At 55.0% G+C, this 17,536-nt stretch overlaps 6 protein-coding genes across 6 annotated transcripts; 3 read left to right on the top strand and 3 right to left on the bottom strand.

Annotated features, from left to right (window-relative positions):
- Nucleotides 1–2,451: 2,451 nt before the first annotated feature.
- Nucleotides 2,452–3,074, top strand: PHYSODRAFT_556681 (hypothetical protein; the record flags this gene model as incomplete). Its single annotated transcript, XM_009521070.1, has 3 exons — nt 2,452–2,548; nt 2,629–2,710; nt 2,782–3,074. The coding sequence occupies 3 exons, from the start codon at nt 2,452–2,454 to the stop codon at nt 3,047–3,049; spliced, it is 447 nt and encodes a 148-aa protein (XP_009519365.1). The 3' UTR covers nt 3,050–3,074.
- A 37-nt stretch (nt 3,075–3,111) lies between these two features.
- On the bottom strand, nt 3,112–3,912 carry PHYSODRAFT_296275 (hypothetical protein; the record flags this gene model as incomplete). Its single annotated transcript, XM_009521069.1, has 1 exon — nt 3,112–3,912. The coding sequence occupies one exon, from the start codon at nt 3,910–3,912 to the stop codon at nt 3,112–3,114; it is 801 nt and encodes a 266-aa protein (XP_009519364.1).
- A 128-nt stretch (nt 3,913–4,040) lies between these two features.
- PHYSODRAFT_486588 (hypothetical protein) lies at nt 4,041–5,039 on the top strand (the record flags this gene model as incomplete). Its single annotated transcript, XM_009521068.1, has 1 exon — nt 4,041–5,039. One exon carries the CDS (start codon nt 4,041–4,043, stop codon nt 5,037–5,039), a length of 999 nt encoding a protein of 332 aa, XP_009519363.1.
- Nucleotides 5,040–5,222: 183 nt separating this feature from the next.
- PHYSODRAFT_250287 (hypothetical protein) lies at nt 5,223–6,944 on the top strand (the record flags this gene model as incomplete). Its single annotated transcript, XM_009521067.1, has 7 exons — nt 5,223–5,678; nt 5,778–5,872; nt 5,935–6,027; nt 6,178–6,208; nt 6,240–6,308; nt 6,378–6,675; nt 6,709–6,944. The coding sequence occupies 7 exons, from the start codon at nt 5,223–5,225 to the stop codon at nt 6,942–6,944; spliced, it is 1,278 nt and encodes a 425-aa protein (XP_009519362.1).
- A 112-nt stretch (nt 6,945–7,056) lies between these two features.
- PHYSODRAFT_349825 (hypothetical protein) lies at nt 7,057–8,560 on the bottom strand (the record flags this gene model as incomplete). The annotated part of the gene is made up of 2 exons (XM_009521066.1): nt 7,057–8,037; nt 8,102–8,560. The coding sequence occupies 2 exons, from the start codon at nt 8,558–8,560 to the stop codon at nt 7,057–7,059; spliced, it is 1,440 nt and encodes a 479-aa protein (XP_009519361.1).
- Nucleotides 8,561–10,023: 1,463 nt separating this feature from the next.
- PHYSODRAFT_485490 (hypothetical protein) lies at nt 10,024–10,785 on the bottom strand (the record flags this gene model as incomplete). Its single annotated transcript, XM_009521065.1, has 1 exon — nt 10,024–10,785. A coding segment is annotated over one exon (762 nt), but the record flags the coding sequence as incomplete, so codon positions are not given.
- Nucleotides 10,786–17,536: the final 6,751 nt, after the last annotated feature.

The following is a 17,536-nucleotide window of genomic DNA, read 5'->3' as shown; positions in this document are numbered from 1 at the left end:
AAATGCTGGATCTCCATGTGATGGCAAAGACGCTCGAGCACAATCGGTGGAAACTGGAAGAAAAACTTTGACAGGGTTGCGTCGGTCAACAAGTATCGTGTCACCTGGCATATATCTCGACTATCAATGATCGATGATAAGGGAGCGGAGGAGTGAGGAGCGCCAAAGATTGGAGTGTACGATAGCCGAAGGAGATCATCGCGCATGAGCTGCTCGTACTGCTCTCTGGTAATTAGCAACACCTCTGTGGATGCGTCCCCCGCAGCGACTTTAAACCGCATGGGAACCTGGCGCCGCCGACGAGGGTTGGATGCCCAAATGTGTGAGTGGCCGAGGGCAACCATTTGATCGCCGAATGCTTGGCCTCGACCCAGCGACGCAACAGCACCATTAGGCACCGGAATCGTACTTGTTGCGACGTTCACAACATTTGAAGTTCCTGCAGTGGCGTTGCTTTGTGAATTGGTTGTCACCATATCAGGACTCGGAGTATCCCCATACTCAACGCAATGGATATTTAGACAGCCGGCACGAACTATCGCGAACGCTGTAGCGCAGGAATCCCTTTCAGCGTCAGGAGAAAATAAGACTTCGCCCGCCTTCAACTCTCGCGTTGTTGCACTTTGAAGCAGCGTTCTTCTCGCTGTTTCAGATAGGAGTGAGAAAAGCGCTAAATGAGCTACATCCGTTCGAGAGGTTTCCTGAATAACAACAGAAAATCACGTTAGTCATAAAAAAATTGAACAAATTGATGTCTTTCCGACCTTTGTTGACGTAAGAGTGCCTCGTTCGTATACCAACCCGAATCGCTCAGTCACTCGATCCAGTGAATCCTAATGCGCAACATATTAAATTTCGATGGACACTTGGTAAGGAAATTTTCTACTTTTGGCCCCAAACCTTTGCTAACATGATGATAGTAGTTGATTCTTGGCTGTGCTGTAGGGGACAAGAACCTTGTAAGCTACGGAGATTCAGTCATAAAACATATCACCCATGTTGCATACCACACTTCTACGACGACAGAGAGGCTTCAGATGGCGCCGACTTTCGCGACTCGATGAAGGTAAAGAGCACAAGTAAAAGTCGTCGATCCCGCATATTGCTGTACAGTAGAAGCACCATTCAAAACGAGCTGTTAGCTTCAACATTATCGATCCACGACAAACTTGTAGCATTACCTCCTTTCCCATAAGTGACCTGCAGATCTCCAAAGTCAATCGTGACGCCTTTTGCATTGGTCTTCTTGCTATTCCACGACCGAAAGTCATCGCCTCGGCTGTGACGTTCGCTAAACGCCTTGTTGAAGTAGCCACAAAGCGAGCCTTCGAGCTGAGCATAGCAAAGGTTAGCGACTAACGTGCACTCATACCATAACGAGTTAAACTCACAACAATATACGCGTGCGAATAATCATCAACGATATCCTCCTGCATCAAATGGGCGCAAAGGTAAATTGTTAATACCGATCTATTAGACTATCGATCCCTTGACTCACCTGGTAGAAGAGAACATCCCCGTCGGGGATACGCTAAACGGATCGGATCGCAGTAGAAATCACACTTAGCAAACCAGGTACTTCAGAGAATTTAATGAAAAACGGCACACCAACGGTAATTGTACACTCGGTAGCTAAGTCTAGTTGTACCAAGCGCAACAGTAGGTGTAAGTTCGCCTTTAAGCTTTTCCAGTTTGCAACTAACATCGACGTACATTTCAAAATCTGTGGTGCCACTGACGCGAACACACCAAGACTCGCCAAGTGATGCTGAATCATGACCACGTCGATGTCGCTGCGAAATCGAGGGCTGTTGAACAAAAAATACTGACATTAGTTGTCTCCTTTACTGTATTCCACCCACTTATCCGGTTGTTCCTACGGCGTCTTGAGAGCTGTAATCAGCAACGTCCGCTTCAAGTTGGCAACCAGCTCTGCGTCGCTTGGGCCTGGTGGCCCCGACATGTGTCGAACGATGCCAAGCTTGGGCGATGGCCCCGAAAGCGTGCTCATTGCAACTCACACAGAATGAGGAGACGTCGGCACCTGGACAAATAGTCCGCCGCAAACTATTTGTAGCCATGTCACAACACATGGCTACATTCTCGCACTAAGTCGCGTACTGTAATTGGAGGCCCGTTCTCAACCGAGATGGCCAAGCGCAACCGCGGCGTGGTACGGGGCGTCTTGAGTGCGTGCGTGTGTGTGTGTGTGTGTCTGAGGGCGTCCTACGTACTGACTCACGCCCGAGCAGGTTTTCCACGTGTCGCTGCTGTACAACCTGCTGCTACGCCACGAACAGCGCCGCCCCTGGTGGAGTCACATCGAGCCCAAGTTGATCCTCGGCGCCTTACCGCTGCAGGACAAGGACCATTTGGACCAGGTATCTACTATAGATGCACTGTGTTGCTGTGGAGAAACTGCTTCATCGGTCTTACGGAATGTGTATCGATATGAAGTTGGTACGAGACGAAGGCGTGAAGGCAATCGTAACCATGAACCAACCAGTAGAGTTACTGCCAAACCTCTTGGCAACACCAGTATCTCCGGGTAATGCGCCAAGGGCATTGCATTGACCGGCACTTATCAGGGTGTCTGATCGTGAGGCTATCTTCCTGTTGGCTCTGCAGAGGAGTGGGAAAGCGCAGCAGTTGCACAGTGTTTTGGCTCGACGGGGGACTTCTCTCCGCCGACCTTGGAGACCATTCAGAGGTTCGTCTGGCAGGAAAAGTCATAGCTGCTGCTGAGTGAAGGCATTTACTGATGCTGTCGCTTGAGTGCAGATGTGTGGAATTCGTCCACGAGCAGGTTGACGTAAAGCAGAACACGACGTACGTGCACTGCAAAGCGGGGCGAGGGCGGAGCACAGTGGTAGTGGTGGCCTTCCTGATCCAGTATCGTAACATGACGCTCGAGGCGGCCTTTGACTTGGTGAAGACCAAGAGGCCTCACGTGAGTCTCCATCCTAAGCAGCGCCGTATCCTGCTTGAGTTCAGTGAGAAGTCCTCGTCGTCGTCCTCATCGTCACCTACAGCGAACGCGCAGTCATAAATACACACCCGATTGTCTGGATAAAGCCAGGTTCATTTCCGCTGCGTCAAACGCAGACAAGTTTACACTAATCTATAGGTGTAGATCCCTTCGTCGTTGGTAGGCTCTTCCCACTCGAAGCCAAAGCTCTTGGCAGTGTTCAAGACGTAGTCAATGGACACGTTGCGCTTCGTGTACGCCAGCAAGAACTCGGACGCGGCCTTGCCTCCGTCCTCCCCGCTGCGTCGACCGGGCTTGAGCAGGTACTTGGCCGTCTCGAAGAGCGACACGACATGCTCCTGCTCGTAGATGATGTCGGCGCCCAGAATGATATCGAACTTGTCCTGGATCTTGTCCAGGTCGACGCCCCACAGCAGCTTCTGGCACTGCACGCGGTCCTCCACCTCGTTGAGCTTACAGTTGGCGACCAGCAGCTCGATGGTGTCGTCGTCTCCGTCCGTGATTAGCACCTGCTCGTCCGTGAGGTAGGACGCCAAGATGCCGATGAGTCCGAGCCCGCTGCCCAGCTCGATGACCGATTTGCCGGCGAAGCGGCCGCGGTTCTGGTACATGAAGTCGCTGAGGAAGTCGCCGGCGCGCCAGAGCGTGAGGCCCGTGGACTGCAGCGTCTGGCCGATGTCGCGGCGCAGGCCGTTGAGGCGGATGGTGATCTCGGCGTCGGCGCCATCCTGCGTCTGGCCGAACTTGAACTCGAACGAGTCCTCCCGGGGCTCGACGTCCAGCGCCTTCTGGATGTCCTTGCGCACGTCCACCGAATCGCCCTCCACGGCGATGCCGCGCTCGATGGCGAACTCCTGCAGCGCCGCCAGCGCCGCGCCCGACAGCATTAGCTGCTCGCCATCGCTCTCACTGTCGCTGTTCATTCCGCAGCCGTTGGTGGTCAATTGCTGCTGATGATGACCAACAAAAAACAATAATTGTGTCCGAATTCTGTGAGTGAAGGTCGAATTCATTCAGGAATTAATTGGCATTTTCAGAGCTGACTGTCGATATGACTATTGAGTCGCCGGCGGTGCTGGGGCACCTGAGCTCCTGGCTGACCAGCCCAGAGCTGTGTGCTATACGGGCGGCCAGTCGCAACTTGCACGCTGCAATTCCGCGGCACACATGGGAGCTCACGGCCAGCAACATCAGCAACGCCGAGGCGATGGGTCGACTCGCCAAGGTGTTCCCGCACGTGTGGTGTCTGCGGCTGCAGGACGCCATCCTGGAGGAGATGCCGACCATGCAGGCGATCGTGCCGTGGTTGAACAGGGGCTGGAAGCTGCGAGAACTCATCTTCACCCGAGTCACGTGCATCAGCGGGTTCTACGTGCATCTCCTGGCCGAGGAGCTCAAGAAGGTCACGATTCGCCAATGCTACCAGGTGCAACAGCCCGCCATCGTCGCGCCGAACCTGGAGGTTTTGGTCATTGAACACTGCCCCGTGAGCAAGTTCCACGCCGGCACAAGCCTTCCGCAGCTCAAAAAGCTGGCGCTGTCGTCGCGGAGCTTGTCGGCGCTGCGGGCGCGGCATCTGATCAAGAATACGCTGCCGAGATCACCCGCGTTGGAAGTCCTGAGTCTTGCCGGTTGCTTGCAGCTTGAACAGGTGCTGGTGGATCCAGGAGACCTCCCAGCTTTGCGGAAGCTCGACCTCAGCAGCTGCGCCAAACTCACTCGAGTGCACGTGAGCTCGAAGCTGCTGGAGACGCTCGATCTGTCGCGCAACGACGAGTTGCAGTTCGTGTTACTGGACCTCGAGCGCGCGGTGGACCTGGACTTGTCGTTCCTCAAGAACCTCACCCACTTGTACATCCGCTCGCCGTCGCTGCGGCGCCTGAACCTCCGAGGCTGCGACCAGCTGAGGCGGAACGCCACGAGCGTGCACTGTCCGAATCTGCAATTCGTCGTGCTTCAAGGCACATCGCTAGAGGTCGACGACTTGAACACGAGCGAGGTCAACGACGAGGTGCTCGCGTTGCCAGCCAGCGCAGAGCAGCAGCGCTAGATAGCTGGGTGCCATCCAGGATATTGACTATACAATCATTCCGACCGAACCGTTTTATAAAAACATAGAAACACTATATCTTGATGTCACTATCAATTGATGTTGTCACTCGCATCAAGTCTCAAAAACGCTCGTTTCTGCTTGAACCGGTACGGCATTCCGACGAAAGAAGTGCGACCGACCATGGGGAACGCCACGAGCTGGTTGACGCAGTCGCTCTGCCCCGAGGAGCAGGCGCTGTGGGTGGCGGCCAAGAGCGGGGACGTGGCCACGCTGCGCCAAGGACTGGCGCGCCTCACGCCCGAGACGCGCTTCCACGCCGAGTGGAGGGACCCCGTGTACGGCTACTCGCCGCTGGCCAACGCGTGCTCGCAGGGTCATCTGCACTGCGTGCAGGCGCTGCTCGCGTACGGCGTGGACTGCAACGCCCGCGACTCGCAGGGCAACACGCCGCTGCACATCGCCACGGCCTGTGGCAAGAGCGAAGTCGTGCGGCTGCTGCTGGAGACCCCGGCGGTGGACTGCTTCGCCAAGACGTCCACCAAGGCGCAGACAGCGCTGGACATCGCACGCCATGCATACAGAACATCGGAGGGACGAGGACACAAGTACATACAGTGCGTGGAGCACATTGAGAAGGTACAAAACTTGATGTTGATGGATTGGGAGCAGTGGCTGGCATTGTGCATTGACGCACTTTCGGTTTGGTCTGATTTGGTTTGGTAATGATCATTGTAGAAACTCTGTATCTACTCAGGGTGGCTGTATGAGAGATCGGACAACTTTTTGTCGATTGCGTCGGGAATATCAAGCTTGGACTCGTGGAAGAAGAGGTACATTTCAAGGAACGGTTCTTGAGAAGATTTTTAGGCGCTAATGTGTTTATTGGGCCCAGATACGCGATGGTACTTCGGACTGCAGCGCGAGATGTTGCCGAGATCGATCTGTTCCCGATGAGGCCTGGAGAGCGACGCCCGCCGGTCCCTAGGTACGTGTTACTACGTCACGGTAGCGTTTTCAACTTTCACTTTAATCGAGACAAACATTGGTGTGTTGTGGCTCGCCAGCTCGGAGCTTCTGTATCGAACAAGCGACGGAATTCAACAGAGTGATGATGGCACTTGGCTCAACCGAAAAGAATTTCGGATGTCTTTGAAGGTGTCGCGGAAGTTAGACACAAGTCGAGCGTCGGCTGTCCAGTCGATGGACTTCGCTGCTACAAACCAAGGCGAACTGGTTGCGTGGAAATCGTTCTTGACCAGTCTGCGGGTAACGTTTTCTGCTGATATTCCCTATGAGTTGTTGTCGGTTCGTTTTAACGTGCGATATTGCTCGTAGGTCAACGCCCCAGCGAGTCCGATCACTACCGCTTTCGGAGGTCAGCGAATTGCTCCACCACAACCTGCTCGGCCTGCTGCTATGTCGGCTCCAAGCGCAAGTCCTACCCAGGCTGCACTGCTTCAGGAGCAACGCGATTTGGAGCGAGCTCTACGACTCTCTCTTGAGGAATCCCGGCGTCACCCCAGAACGAACTCGGCGCCGTCTGCTCCACCTCCTTCCGACACAATGCTGGAAACCCTAGGCTACTCGGAAGCGATTGTGGGGCCTGATGGAGTGGAGATTGTGCAGCTTATGCGTGAGGATGACTCGACGGCTGTTCATGGCACAGCATCTCCACCTCCTTCCTTGAGCTCCCCGGCGAAGAATACTCCTGGACAAGGTGCTGGGGCTCAGAGCAATGACGAGTGCGTGATTTGCTTTGATGGGCATCAGGAAGCGGTTTGCGTCCCATGTGGCCACAACGCAGTCTGCATGGACTGCGCGCAGGAGCTTCTTGACACCACTCGTCTGTGCCCGGTGTGTCGGCAGCAAGTGAGGGAGGTGATTCGTCTCTACCGTGTTTGAGGTGGTCGATCTACTGTAACACCAGCACAGAATTGTTCGGAATACATAAATTAATTTTCATGTTGAAGCTTTCACACAAAACACTAGGTGCTCCTACTTCCCCTTTTGTTGGCTAGACACGGTACAACTTGATCAGCTCCCGAATATGAGCTCGGCAAACCGGACATTCCGCAGTAGTTGTAAGTATCTCCTCGGCGCATTTCATACAGACTGCGTTGTGGCCGCAAGGCACACATACAGCAGACTGAGGGCCATCGAAGCATATAACACACTCGCCGATAGACGAGTGCGCTGCTGTGCTTCCGTTGTTTACCACGGGTGGGTATTGCTGTGAGGTCGAGCACGCCACTGAACCACTGCCATGCTCACTGGTATCCACAGCCGAGACCTCTCTTCCACTTGATTCGCATCCTTCCCAATCTCCCCAGTCAGGAGCTGATACTGCCAATGGTGGCGAAGGAGCTGCGACAGTTGCACCGGGGGCATGGCCTGTGTTAGCCGACGCCTGAAGAGAGAGTTGAATAGCTCTTCGAATATCTTCATCTTCTTCTTGAGAAATTGGTCTTGACGAAGTGGGAGCCGTGGACTGAGCACTGGGATTCCAACCAGCGATATTAGCGTGTCTCGCCTCCACCGGTCTCAGCTGTTCGTGGAGACTGCTGCCCATGTACGATCGCTCGGTCAACTGCTGCTGCTGATGTGTAAAGAAATTCTTCCACGCATCAAAACCCGCCTGGTCAACTGCAGCAAAGTGCACGGGATTCTGAAGCGCCGAGCTGGCTCGGTAGTGACACTTGTTCAGCTGGTCTCCTCGCAGAATGAACGTGAAATCCTTGGGACTAAACCATCTCGGGTCAGAGGTAGCCTCCATCCCAGCCGCAACATTGTACAGCATGACCGAGGTGGGGCAAACTTGACGCACGCCGCCGCTTTCCTTCACACTGAAGAGCGCTAGTTCCAGCACGTTCGGCTCACCACGCTCCAGTACGATGCACAGGCGCCGTGCCCACGAATTCAGCGACGAAATACCCGACACCAGCGATAGCACGTTGTCGGTCTTCTCATACAACCAGCCACTATACAAACAGAATTTCTGCAGTTACACACCAAACCGTTAGCAGACTCAGCAGCACGTTCCAACGTCATTACGCTCGAACCTTTTCAAGAACTTCAACGCACTTGGCGTATGGTTCGGCCTCGGTCTCTTCCTCCTCGCCCGAGAATCTGCTTCGAGCCAGGTCCAGCGGCGTCTTCATGTACAAGTTGATCTCGAACGGGTTCACCGCCGGCACTTCCAGTAGGAACTTGACCATCTCGGACTTGGCTCGCTTGCACGCGAGATGCAGCGGCGTGTTCATCTTCAAGTCCTTGGCGTTGCAGTTGGCGCCCGCCTGAATCAGTAGGCGCGCGCACTCGACGTGGCCTTTGGCTGCAGCCTCCAGCAGCGCTGTGCGGCCCGTGTAGGGCTCCTGCCACTCGAGGTACTGGCGCGTCTCGGGCGTGAGGCGCGACGTGGCCGAGCGGATGATGCGAGCGTCGCCATAGCGCGCAGCGGCCCAGAAAACCTGGTCCTCCGCGTAGAAGCACTGCGCCAGCCAGCTTACCGCGTTGCCCATGCCGCCTGCCGGATCGGATGCAAATTCACTTGTGACGCCGAGATGACTGTGGGATGCGTCGGAATGATGGTTTTATTAAGGAGTTTGTATATGAAGGCAAAATCAGATAGGTTGATGCCTTGAACGCGGGTAGGGGTGCAATCTTTCCTTGTAACAGTGCGGTCGACACCTCGGACTTTCGTACTTAGTCGGGCAAAAGTCCCAATATGAAGTTTTAGAAGTCCAAATGACTGCATGTGCACTTGAAGGTTGACAAGGGCGAAACCCCGCTACTTGAGTATAATCTCGTACTCAGACCTTCGTAAAATCCCCCACAGCACTTCTAAACTCCTCCCTTTAGCAAAGCTGGTGGTTCTTACTGACTCCTCATCGTCTCAGTCCCCGATCTATACTGTGTAAACCCAAATGTTGTGCATTTGCACTGCTGGCTTTGGGGAGTTCATTGTCATTGATCAATTGGCAGGCCATGGTTTCATTCGCCAACACATGTTTGGTTGTGCGCGAGCGAATTAACCCCTTGGTTCCCGACGTCGTAAGTTACGACTTTGCGAAATTAGAGCGCTTAAGCAGTTCAGAACGAAACGAAAATCTGATAAAAATCTGAGAAAATCTGATATTTTTTCGTCCTCTCGATTGCGTCTCGTTGTCTGAGGACGACAACTTTCGTAAGAACTTGTTGTGGCAAAACGGAATCAGAGGCGGAGCCAGTGTGAAATCTATAGTCTAGTCATAATGATGGACTCCAACAGCGACAGCGACAGCGACGATGATGTACTCGCTTACCGCCAGGCGGCGAAGGAGATGCTGGACACATCACGCGTGAAGAGACTACATGGAGACTGGAAGGCGGCATCCAGGCTGCGCCACAGCGCGTTGCTATTGCTATCGAAGGCTTCGCCACGATACTCTATACCCCGTGTCCGATTCGACATCAACAACGTCACGGACGACACCTGCCTGCTGTTCTACCGCTTCACCCAACGCCATCTACGCCGTTTACAAGCTTCATTTCAGCTACCGAACGTCATTCGCACGGGCGCGAGCTCTCGTACGTGTTGTAGCGGTCTCGAAGGACTCTGCATCACCCTACACAGACTTTGCTAGCCAACGCGATGGATGGAGATGTCAGGTATTTACGGCCGGTGGCCCAGCGCTCTAAGTAGTATTTTCTACTTTGTGATCGATTTTATTAGCGAGAGATGCAGCAGGTTGCTCAAGGGGAATTTAGATTATGTGAGCTCTAGATTGCATGAGTTTAGCCAAGCTATCTACGACCAAGGTGCTGAGTTGGACCGTATTTGGGGGTTCGTGGACGGAACCGTTAGGGGCATTTGCAGGCCAGGAGGGGCTCGGGAGCAGCAAAGTGTATACAGTGGCCACAAACGCAAGCATGCGCTCAAGTTCGAGACCGTCGCTTCAGCTATTAGTAACAAGTGAATCTAAAATGCATGTATATTGTGATGTTAAACGGAGAAGTAGCTTTCTAGCGACGGAGGCTCCACGCCAAAATATCTGCTGTTATTGTTCCCTCCACGAAGAATAGTGATACAATTGGTCAGAACCACTGCAGTTTTGTACAGCTTTGCTACAGGAACTTCTCCCAAGCACATTTTTCTCTTGTAGTCGACACCAGCCCAGTAGTTGACAACCTGGCCGTACGGCCATTCCACGGACGTCCTGACCTTCGACATGGAGGCGTTTATTGCAGCTTGAGCGGGCGTTAAACTTGATCCTTTAAAAGGAGATACAAACACATCGGTACGGCCGTACGCTTGGTCCCCGTAGACAAAGTAGCCTTGAAATCTCCCGTCGCGGCGGACTCGTTCCTCCAGTCCGGACTCTCGCAGCAGTAGGATGTCGTGTCTTCGGCCTTCAGCCGGCCCGTGTAGGTGGAAGATCATGCCGTCTGGAGTAACGACGGTCTGGAACTTGAGCGCATGTTTGCGTTTGTGACCACTGTACACACTTTGCTGCTCCCGAGCCCCTCCTGGCCTGCAAATGCCCCTAACGGTTCCGTCCACGAACCCCCAAATACGGTCCATCTCAGCGCCTTGGTCGTAGATAGCTTGGCTAAACTCATGCAATCTAGAGCTCACATAATCTAAATTCCCCTTGAGCAACCTGCTGCATCTCTCGCTAATAAAATCGATCACAAAGTAGAAAATACTACTTAGAGCGCTGGGCCACCGGCCGTAAATACCTGACATCTCCATCCATCGCGTTGGCTAGCAAAGTCTGTGTAGGGTGATGCAGAGTCCTTCGAGACCGCTTGTAGTGGGCCTACCTTGGCTCACTACTACGGCTTACACGTATGCGCACGTGTATGAGGAAGCGTAGGTTTCTTTTACTTGAGTTAAGTATACTCGAGATCCATGAGTATACTTTAAACAAGATAAAGACTCCAAGTAGCGGGTTTTGGTAAAAGATGAGAACTGCTATTTTTGTTTTATGTTTCTGACTTCCTCTAAATGTAATATTCTAAACTAGGAATCTGCCAACGGCTGGTTGGCAGAATTTTAATGCTATACATGTCGCTCATTGGCTAAAAGATGCTGCTTTCAGCCAATAGGAATCCTAAATGTGTATGGACCACCCGTCGTGGTGATCCTAAATGTATGTAGCCTTTGGTGTGTCTACACCAAGGACGAGAAAGTCTTTCGAACCCCTAACAGCCAATAGGAATCCTAAGTCTCTATGGACCACCCGTCGTGGTGGTCGTAAATGTATGTAGCCTTTGGTGTGTCTACACCAAGGACGAGAAAGTCTTTCGAACCTCTAACAGACGTCGTATCTGTTAGAGTTACAAGTGACTGTAGCCACTTGTCCGTATAACCCCGCTACACCATCCCCCCGTCAAGGTTAGACGTGCCGGTCCCGGCACGTCAAAGACCATCGACCGCTTGGTCAATGTGTGACGTTGAAGAGAGCGCGCTCGTAATGGAACGAACGCGTCGAAGTTTAAGACCGCTGGCGCAGCAGCGGAGAACCTCTCTGCTGCTGAGTAGCATGCGCGGCAACGTGCGAAGCGCGTCGCTGCCGCGGGGGGCAGGTACCTGTGTCTGCCCTCGAAGTGTCTTCGGGGGCTGCTGTTAACAGCAGCGCTCGCATTACGTTCCAGTGTGCAGCGCATAGTGGGCTTCGTATGCCCTCACCATGTCCGGGACGTCTTCGAGCAAGACGTTCCGCGGCTCCGATGTATCTTGGTTGGGAGGGAATCCTCTCCAACGGATACGAAAACGAACTGGTTGCCTGTTCGTTCTCGGGATACTGTGATCTACAATCCGCTCAACAATCCATCGAGTTGAGCCGTGTGCATCACGAATCGGCGGCGGTGGTGGCGGAAACACGCCCCGTGTGTGGTCAACTTGGTGTTGACCCTGATCTCGCGTCTCCCCACGACCGGAACTCGGTCGTGGAGTAGTTCCAGAGCGCTGGGTTCGGCGCTCTGAAGTATCCTCAGGTTGCGGCGGCCTCCCAGACCGCCTCGATCGTTCCGGCCGAGCTGGACCATTAGCCCGACCCGCTGCTCCAGCGCGAAGTCGTGCTGGAGAGGACAATGGCTTCCGCCGAGTCTTCTGCTTCGGTTCAGCCGAGCTAGGTAGCTCGTGCTGCAGGTATGGCTTCAGCCGCCCGACGTAAAAGGTCGGATGGAGGCGCATGCTAGATGGAATATCTAGCGTGTAGGCGTTGCCATACCGTGCCAACACCGTGAACGGCCTGATGAAGCGCGGAGCGAGCTTGCTCGCCCCGAAGTCGGAAACTGCATGTTTAGGCAGGTTTTGAGTTGCTAACAAGACTAATGAACCCTTCTCGAATTCATTAGTGTTGCCCCTGCCAACATTGTCTGCGTTCAGCTTCTGTCGGTCGACAGAAGCTGCAATAGCGTCTTGGACAAACCGAATGACGGCTTGTCTGCGCTGCACGAAGTTGATTGCGTCCGAGCTGAACGAGTTCAGCTCGTTTCCAGCACTAGGCCCGGCCTCTGCGTTCGTCTTCGTGGTGTCTGTGCCCTGCACAGACACGCTCTTCTTCTTCTTGTTCTTGTTGGTGTCTGTGCCCCGCACAGACACGTTCTTCGTGCGCTTGTCGGCGTCTATGCCCTGCACAGACGCTCGGTTCTTGGCTTTACTTCGTGTCGTTGCGGCTGACACTGTACAAGTGTCAGCGGCATTCTGCGGCTGCTGCGTTGCAGTCGTAGATCCTCCCCCACTTAAGGAAGGAGTCACCATCCCGAGTAGACTCGGGAGGCGTGGGTGCCTCATGACATTCACGTAGAAGGGTGTATGCCCGGTCGAGGCATGCACCGAGTTGTTGATGGCGAACTCCGCCATCGGCAGGCACTCGCTCCAGTGTAGGAACGAGTGAGCGTAACGCTTAAGCACGTCTACGAGCACGCGGTTCACGCGCTCGGTCTGCCCGTCCGTCTGTGGATGGTCCGCAGTCGACATCGAAAGTTGACTCCCAAGAAGTGTAAACACTTCTTGCCAAAGGTGCGCAGTGAAGCGCGGGTCTCGATCCGACACAATGTCGATCGGCATGCCATGGTGTTTAAACACCATGTCAACGAACAGACGCGCCGTCAGCTTCGCTGTCACTTCAGCGGGTACCGCAGCAAGATGTACCATCTTGCTGAAGCGGTCAACAAAGACCACAACGCCCGTGTTCCCCTGGCTGTCCGGGGGAAGACCGAACACGAAGTCCAAAGACATGGACTGTCAACACTCCCGTGGAGTTGGTAGTGACTGCAAGGGAGCCTGCGCGAAAGGCGCAGGCTTCACACGTTGACAAACCTCGCAAGCACGGACGTACTTGCGCACCCATTTATACTGGTGGACCCAGTAGAAGTCTCGCGTGAGAAGAAGGTATGTCTTCTCACGGCCGGGATGCCCCGCAGTCGGTGCATCGTGACACTCATACATGATCCTGAGTCGCAGGTCATGGTCATTGGGCACGACAACGCGGTCCGCGTTGTCGTCGACTGCACTGTAGAGTAATAAGCCGTCGTGCACCCTATAACGATGTGCACGAGCACGAAGATGCTTCGGCAACTTCTGACGAGCTTGGTCAGAAGGCGCTGAGCCGTAGGCCAGCAAGATCTTCGCGTCCGCGTCGTGCGCGTCCGCGACCTTCACGTCGTCCAACAGTGACGACGTCGGGGTGCTCGATCGCATGGTGTCAATGGCATTGACGTCGGCATCAGTCGTGGCGTAGTCAGGTCGACGCGAGAGCGCGTCGGCCACCACATTGAGTCTTCCGGGTTTGTACTCAACCCGGAAGTTATACTCTGCGAAGAATGAGAGCCATCTCGCCATCCGTTGCGAGATGTGCGGCGACTTCACAGCCGTCCGCAACGACGCGTGGTCCGTATAGACCACGAACGGTTTGCTTCCGAGTAGATACACTCGGAACTTCGCGAGTGCGTACTTCATGGCAAGGAGCTCCTTGTCATGTACCGGGTAGTTGCGCTCAGCTGGCTTCAGCTGACGCGATTGGTAGTAGACGACACGATCACGACCCTCGTGATCGTGCTGCATCAACGCACATCCGATTGCGAAGTCGGATGCGTCACACACAACGTGGAATGGGCGATCTTGGTCGGCCACCGCCAAGATCGGCGCCTCAGTCAAGCCCCGCTTGACTGCATCGAAGGCCTGCTGACACTCAGCAGTCCAAACCCACTCGGCGTCCTTCTTCAGGAGCTGTGACAGCGGGCGTATCATGCCCGCGTAGTCCTTCACGTACTTGCACAAGTACGTGGCCAAGCCAAGGAACTGCCGCAGTTCCTTGACGTTCGACGGCGTCGGCCACTCATTGATCACTCTGACCTTCTCAGGGTCAGGGCGGACACCGTTCTTCCCAACGAGACACCCGAGCACGGGTATCTCGCTCGCCCCAAGATGCACTTCTTCAGGTTCGCATAGAGCTTGTGCTTGCGCATGAGCGCAAGCAGCTTCCGGAGATGCACCTTGTGCATCTCAACATCGCTCATCCCGTCCTCAGCCCGGCTGTGGACGAACACATCGTCGAAGTAGCTCGGTGCGAAGTCGCGCACCGAGCGCAACAAGTGTGTCACGCACTGTTGAAGGTCGCAGAGGCGTTCTTCAGACCCTGCGGCATCACTAGCCACTCCCAGAGCATGCCGCTCGGCGTGCTCACTGCCGTGAGAGGGACATCGCTCTCACGCATGAGGATCTGATAGAACCCATCGCGCAGATCAAGAGAACTGTAGATAGTGCTCCTGGCCATCGAATCGATGATAACATCTTTTCGAGGTATCGGTGTCTGTGCCGGTATCGTCGCATCGTTCAGCTTGTTATACGCATGAACGATGCGCCAGCCGCCCTGTGGCTTCTTGACACAGAACGTCGGAGCACTGTGCGGGGATTTCGATTCCCGCACTTGTCCAGCTTTGCGACGACTTTCGAAGAAGTCGCCGATCGCTTTGACCTGCTCTCGCGGCAGTGGCCACTGCCGCGTGACACAGTACGTCGTGCCCGGCACGAGATCAATCTCGTGCTGGATTCCCTTGTCCTGCGGAAGCTCCGCAGGAATCTCTTCCGGAAGTACGTCCGCGTACTCCCGTAATATCTCGTAGTAGGGACTCGTATTCAACGAGCCCCAGCTCTGCTCTTCAAAGCGCTCCTTCTTCGTCTTCGCACTGAGAGTGTCCTCGCTCTCAGTGGTGGTCTCCATGAAGAACTGCCTCAGTTCTTCATTCTCTCGGCGTCCGAGAGAATGCATATTTGCTCGATGCGTCCATCATGCAAGTCACGCGCGAAGCGCTTCCAGCTCATGACTGGAAGCGAAGTCAACTCCGACGCTTGCGTCGGAGGGTTAGCGAGAGTCATCTCCCTGTACCGGAATCCGGCACAGGTACGCGTCAAGACGTTCAGCGTCTCGACGTCCGGCTTCTCAGCCTCCGTCTGCCCAGCAGACATTTCTTGTAGCGTCTCGGCCCCAGGCCGAGACTTGCGCAGCGACCTTCGCATGCGCTGTCTTCTTGTCCTGCGGAGCCCGGCTCCGCAGGACTCTTGACCTCGTCCAGGCCCAGCCGTGGACGGGTGTTCTTCTTCAGTACCGCCGGCGGGTTCATCCCGCGGGCGAGCGACTTCAAGCCCGGCTTGATCGCCCGGCGCTTCGTCGTGCAGCCCGGCTGCACGACAGCATGCAAGTTTTTCCGATGCGGGACGTTTGCAACCGTCCGCACCGCTTGCAGCGTCGACTCCCGGAGTCGACACGCCATCTTTACCTCGACGCCTGTTATTGGCGGAGCCATTTATTACAAGGGGTGCGTCGACTCCCGGAATCGACGCGAAATTCCTTTTCGCAGCGCCGGTTCCCGGAACCGTCGCGACTTTAATACCTCGACGCCAACCATTGGCGGAGACCCCCATTACGGAGGGTGCGTCGGCTCCCCGAGCCGACGAATCAGATTCACTCAAGCCATCGACTCCCGGAGTCGACGGCGTTACGTCACCTTGGCTCTTATTATTGGCCAGACCTGATCCAATCAGATCCGCGTCAGCCTCCACGGCTGAGGCGTGTGACTCGCCTGCGTCATCCGTGCCCCTTGAGGTCGGAGACTCTTCCTGATTTGCTGAAAAGCGGGTATCGACCTCCGAGGTCAATACATTTCCTTCATTAGCTGTCGGCGGCAACACCGACGCTAGCTGCTCTTGCGCGCGTGCTCGCGCGCGCCCAGGGCGCTCCGGGACAGCGGCATTAGGCGCTGTCTCGAGTGGGGAGTCGCACGCACCAACAGGTGCGTGCGTAGCGGCAACAGGGCCATCGCTCACTGTTCCGCTGTCGCGACCGAAGCGCACGAGAGTGCGCTTCTCCCAATCGATGACCGGATCATGTCGTGCAAGCCACGGCATGCCCAATACAATGTCAAACTTATCATCCAGATCCAGGACGATAAAGGTCTCGACAAACTCTTGACCTTCATACGTGAAGCGCACGCGTACCATGCGCTTCTCGGTCTTCACGACGGCACCCGTTGCCAGTCGTACTTCCAACATACTTCGAGGTATCTTTAAATCATCGAAGTCAAGCCTTGATAGACTTTGCAGTCGAACAAAGTTCTTCGACGCGCCAGAATCTACCAAAGCACGGAGAGAGCCGCTTGCTCTCATCGAGTTCACATTCAGGATGACAAGGTCAGGCTTGTCATCTTGGCTCTTGCAGTGAGAATGAACCTCACTGGGGGCTGCAGTCCTCAGTGTCGCGTGTCCAAGGTCGACACGCGGAACTGCATTACCAGTAGGGCGCCCCGCGCCTACTAGCGTCCAGCGTTTTTTGTTTGGTTGCGACGGTGCCCGGCACCGCCGCGATAGCCACCCTGCTGGTGCACGGGGGCCGTGCACTCCCGAGCAAAGTGACCGACTCTACCACAACGGTAGCATCGCACATTGTTTCCCTGCGACTGCTGGGGCCCAGCAGTTGCAGCACTCGAGAGGTCCATGGGTCCTGGGCCTCCCGTCCTCACTACCGGGCGTGGCTGTGGCCTCGGCACATGTGCATGCAGCTTAGCCTGCCGCAGGCTAAACTCCTCCTGCATTGGAAGAGTAATTGCAGCTTCGAGAGTACTCGGGTACTCACGGAAGAGATAGGTCTTCACAGGCCCATCTCTCAGTCCCTTCATGAACGTGACGACCCTGGTCGCCTCATCGATCGGATTGGTCACGATGTTCGAGACCAAGTACCGTGCTCTCTGAGCGTAAGCATGGACATCATGCTTGCCCTGGTGCAGGTCGAAGAACTCCGCCCTCGACCGGAACTCATTTTGCGGGGGCTCAAATGCTTGTCTGAGCTCCTCCTTGAAACCCTCGTACGTGCTAAAGCACGTAGGATCAGAGAGTCGGCGTCCATACGCCCAACTTCTCGCTCGTCCGCCAAGGCATGAAATGGCGAACGCAACCTTGGACAACGGGTCGACGATACGTCGAGCCGCAATGGCAGTGTCGAGTTCGACAA

The sequence above is a fragment of the Phytophthora sojae genome, assembly GCF_000149755.1.
Source record: "Phytophthora sojae unplaced genomic scaffold PHYSOscaffold_2, whole genome shotgun sequence".
Taxonomy (NCBI): Eukaryota; Oomycota; class Peronosporomycetes; order Peronosporales; family Peronosporaceae; genus Phytophthora; species Phytophthora sojae.
The sequence above is the reverse complement of the archived record's forward strand: the minus strand, read 5'-3'. Positions and strand labels throughout refer to the sequence as shown.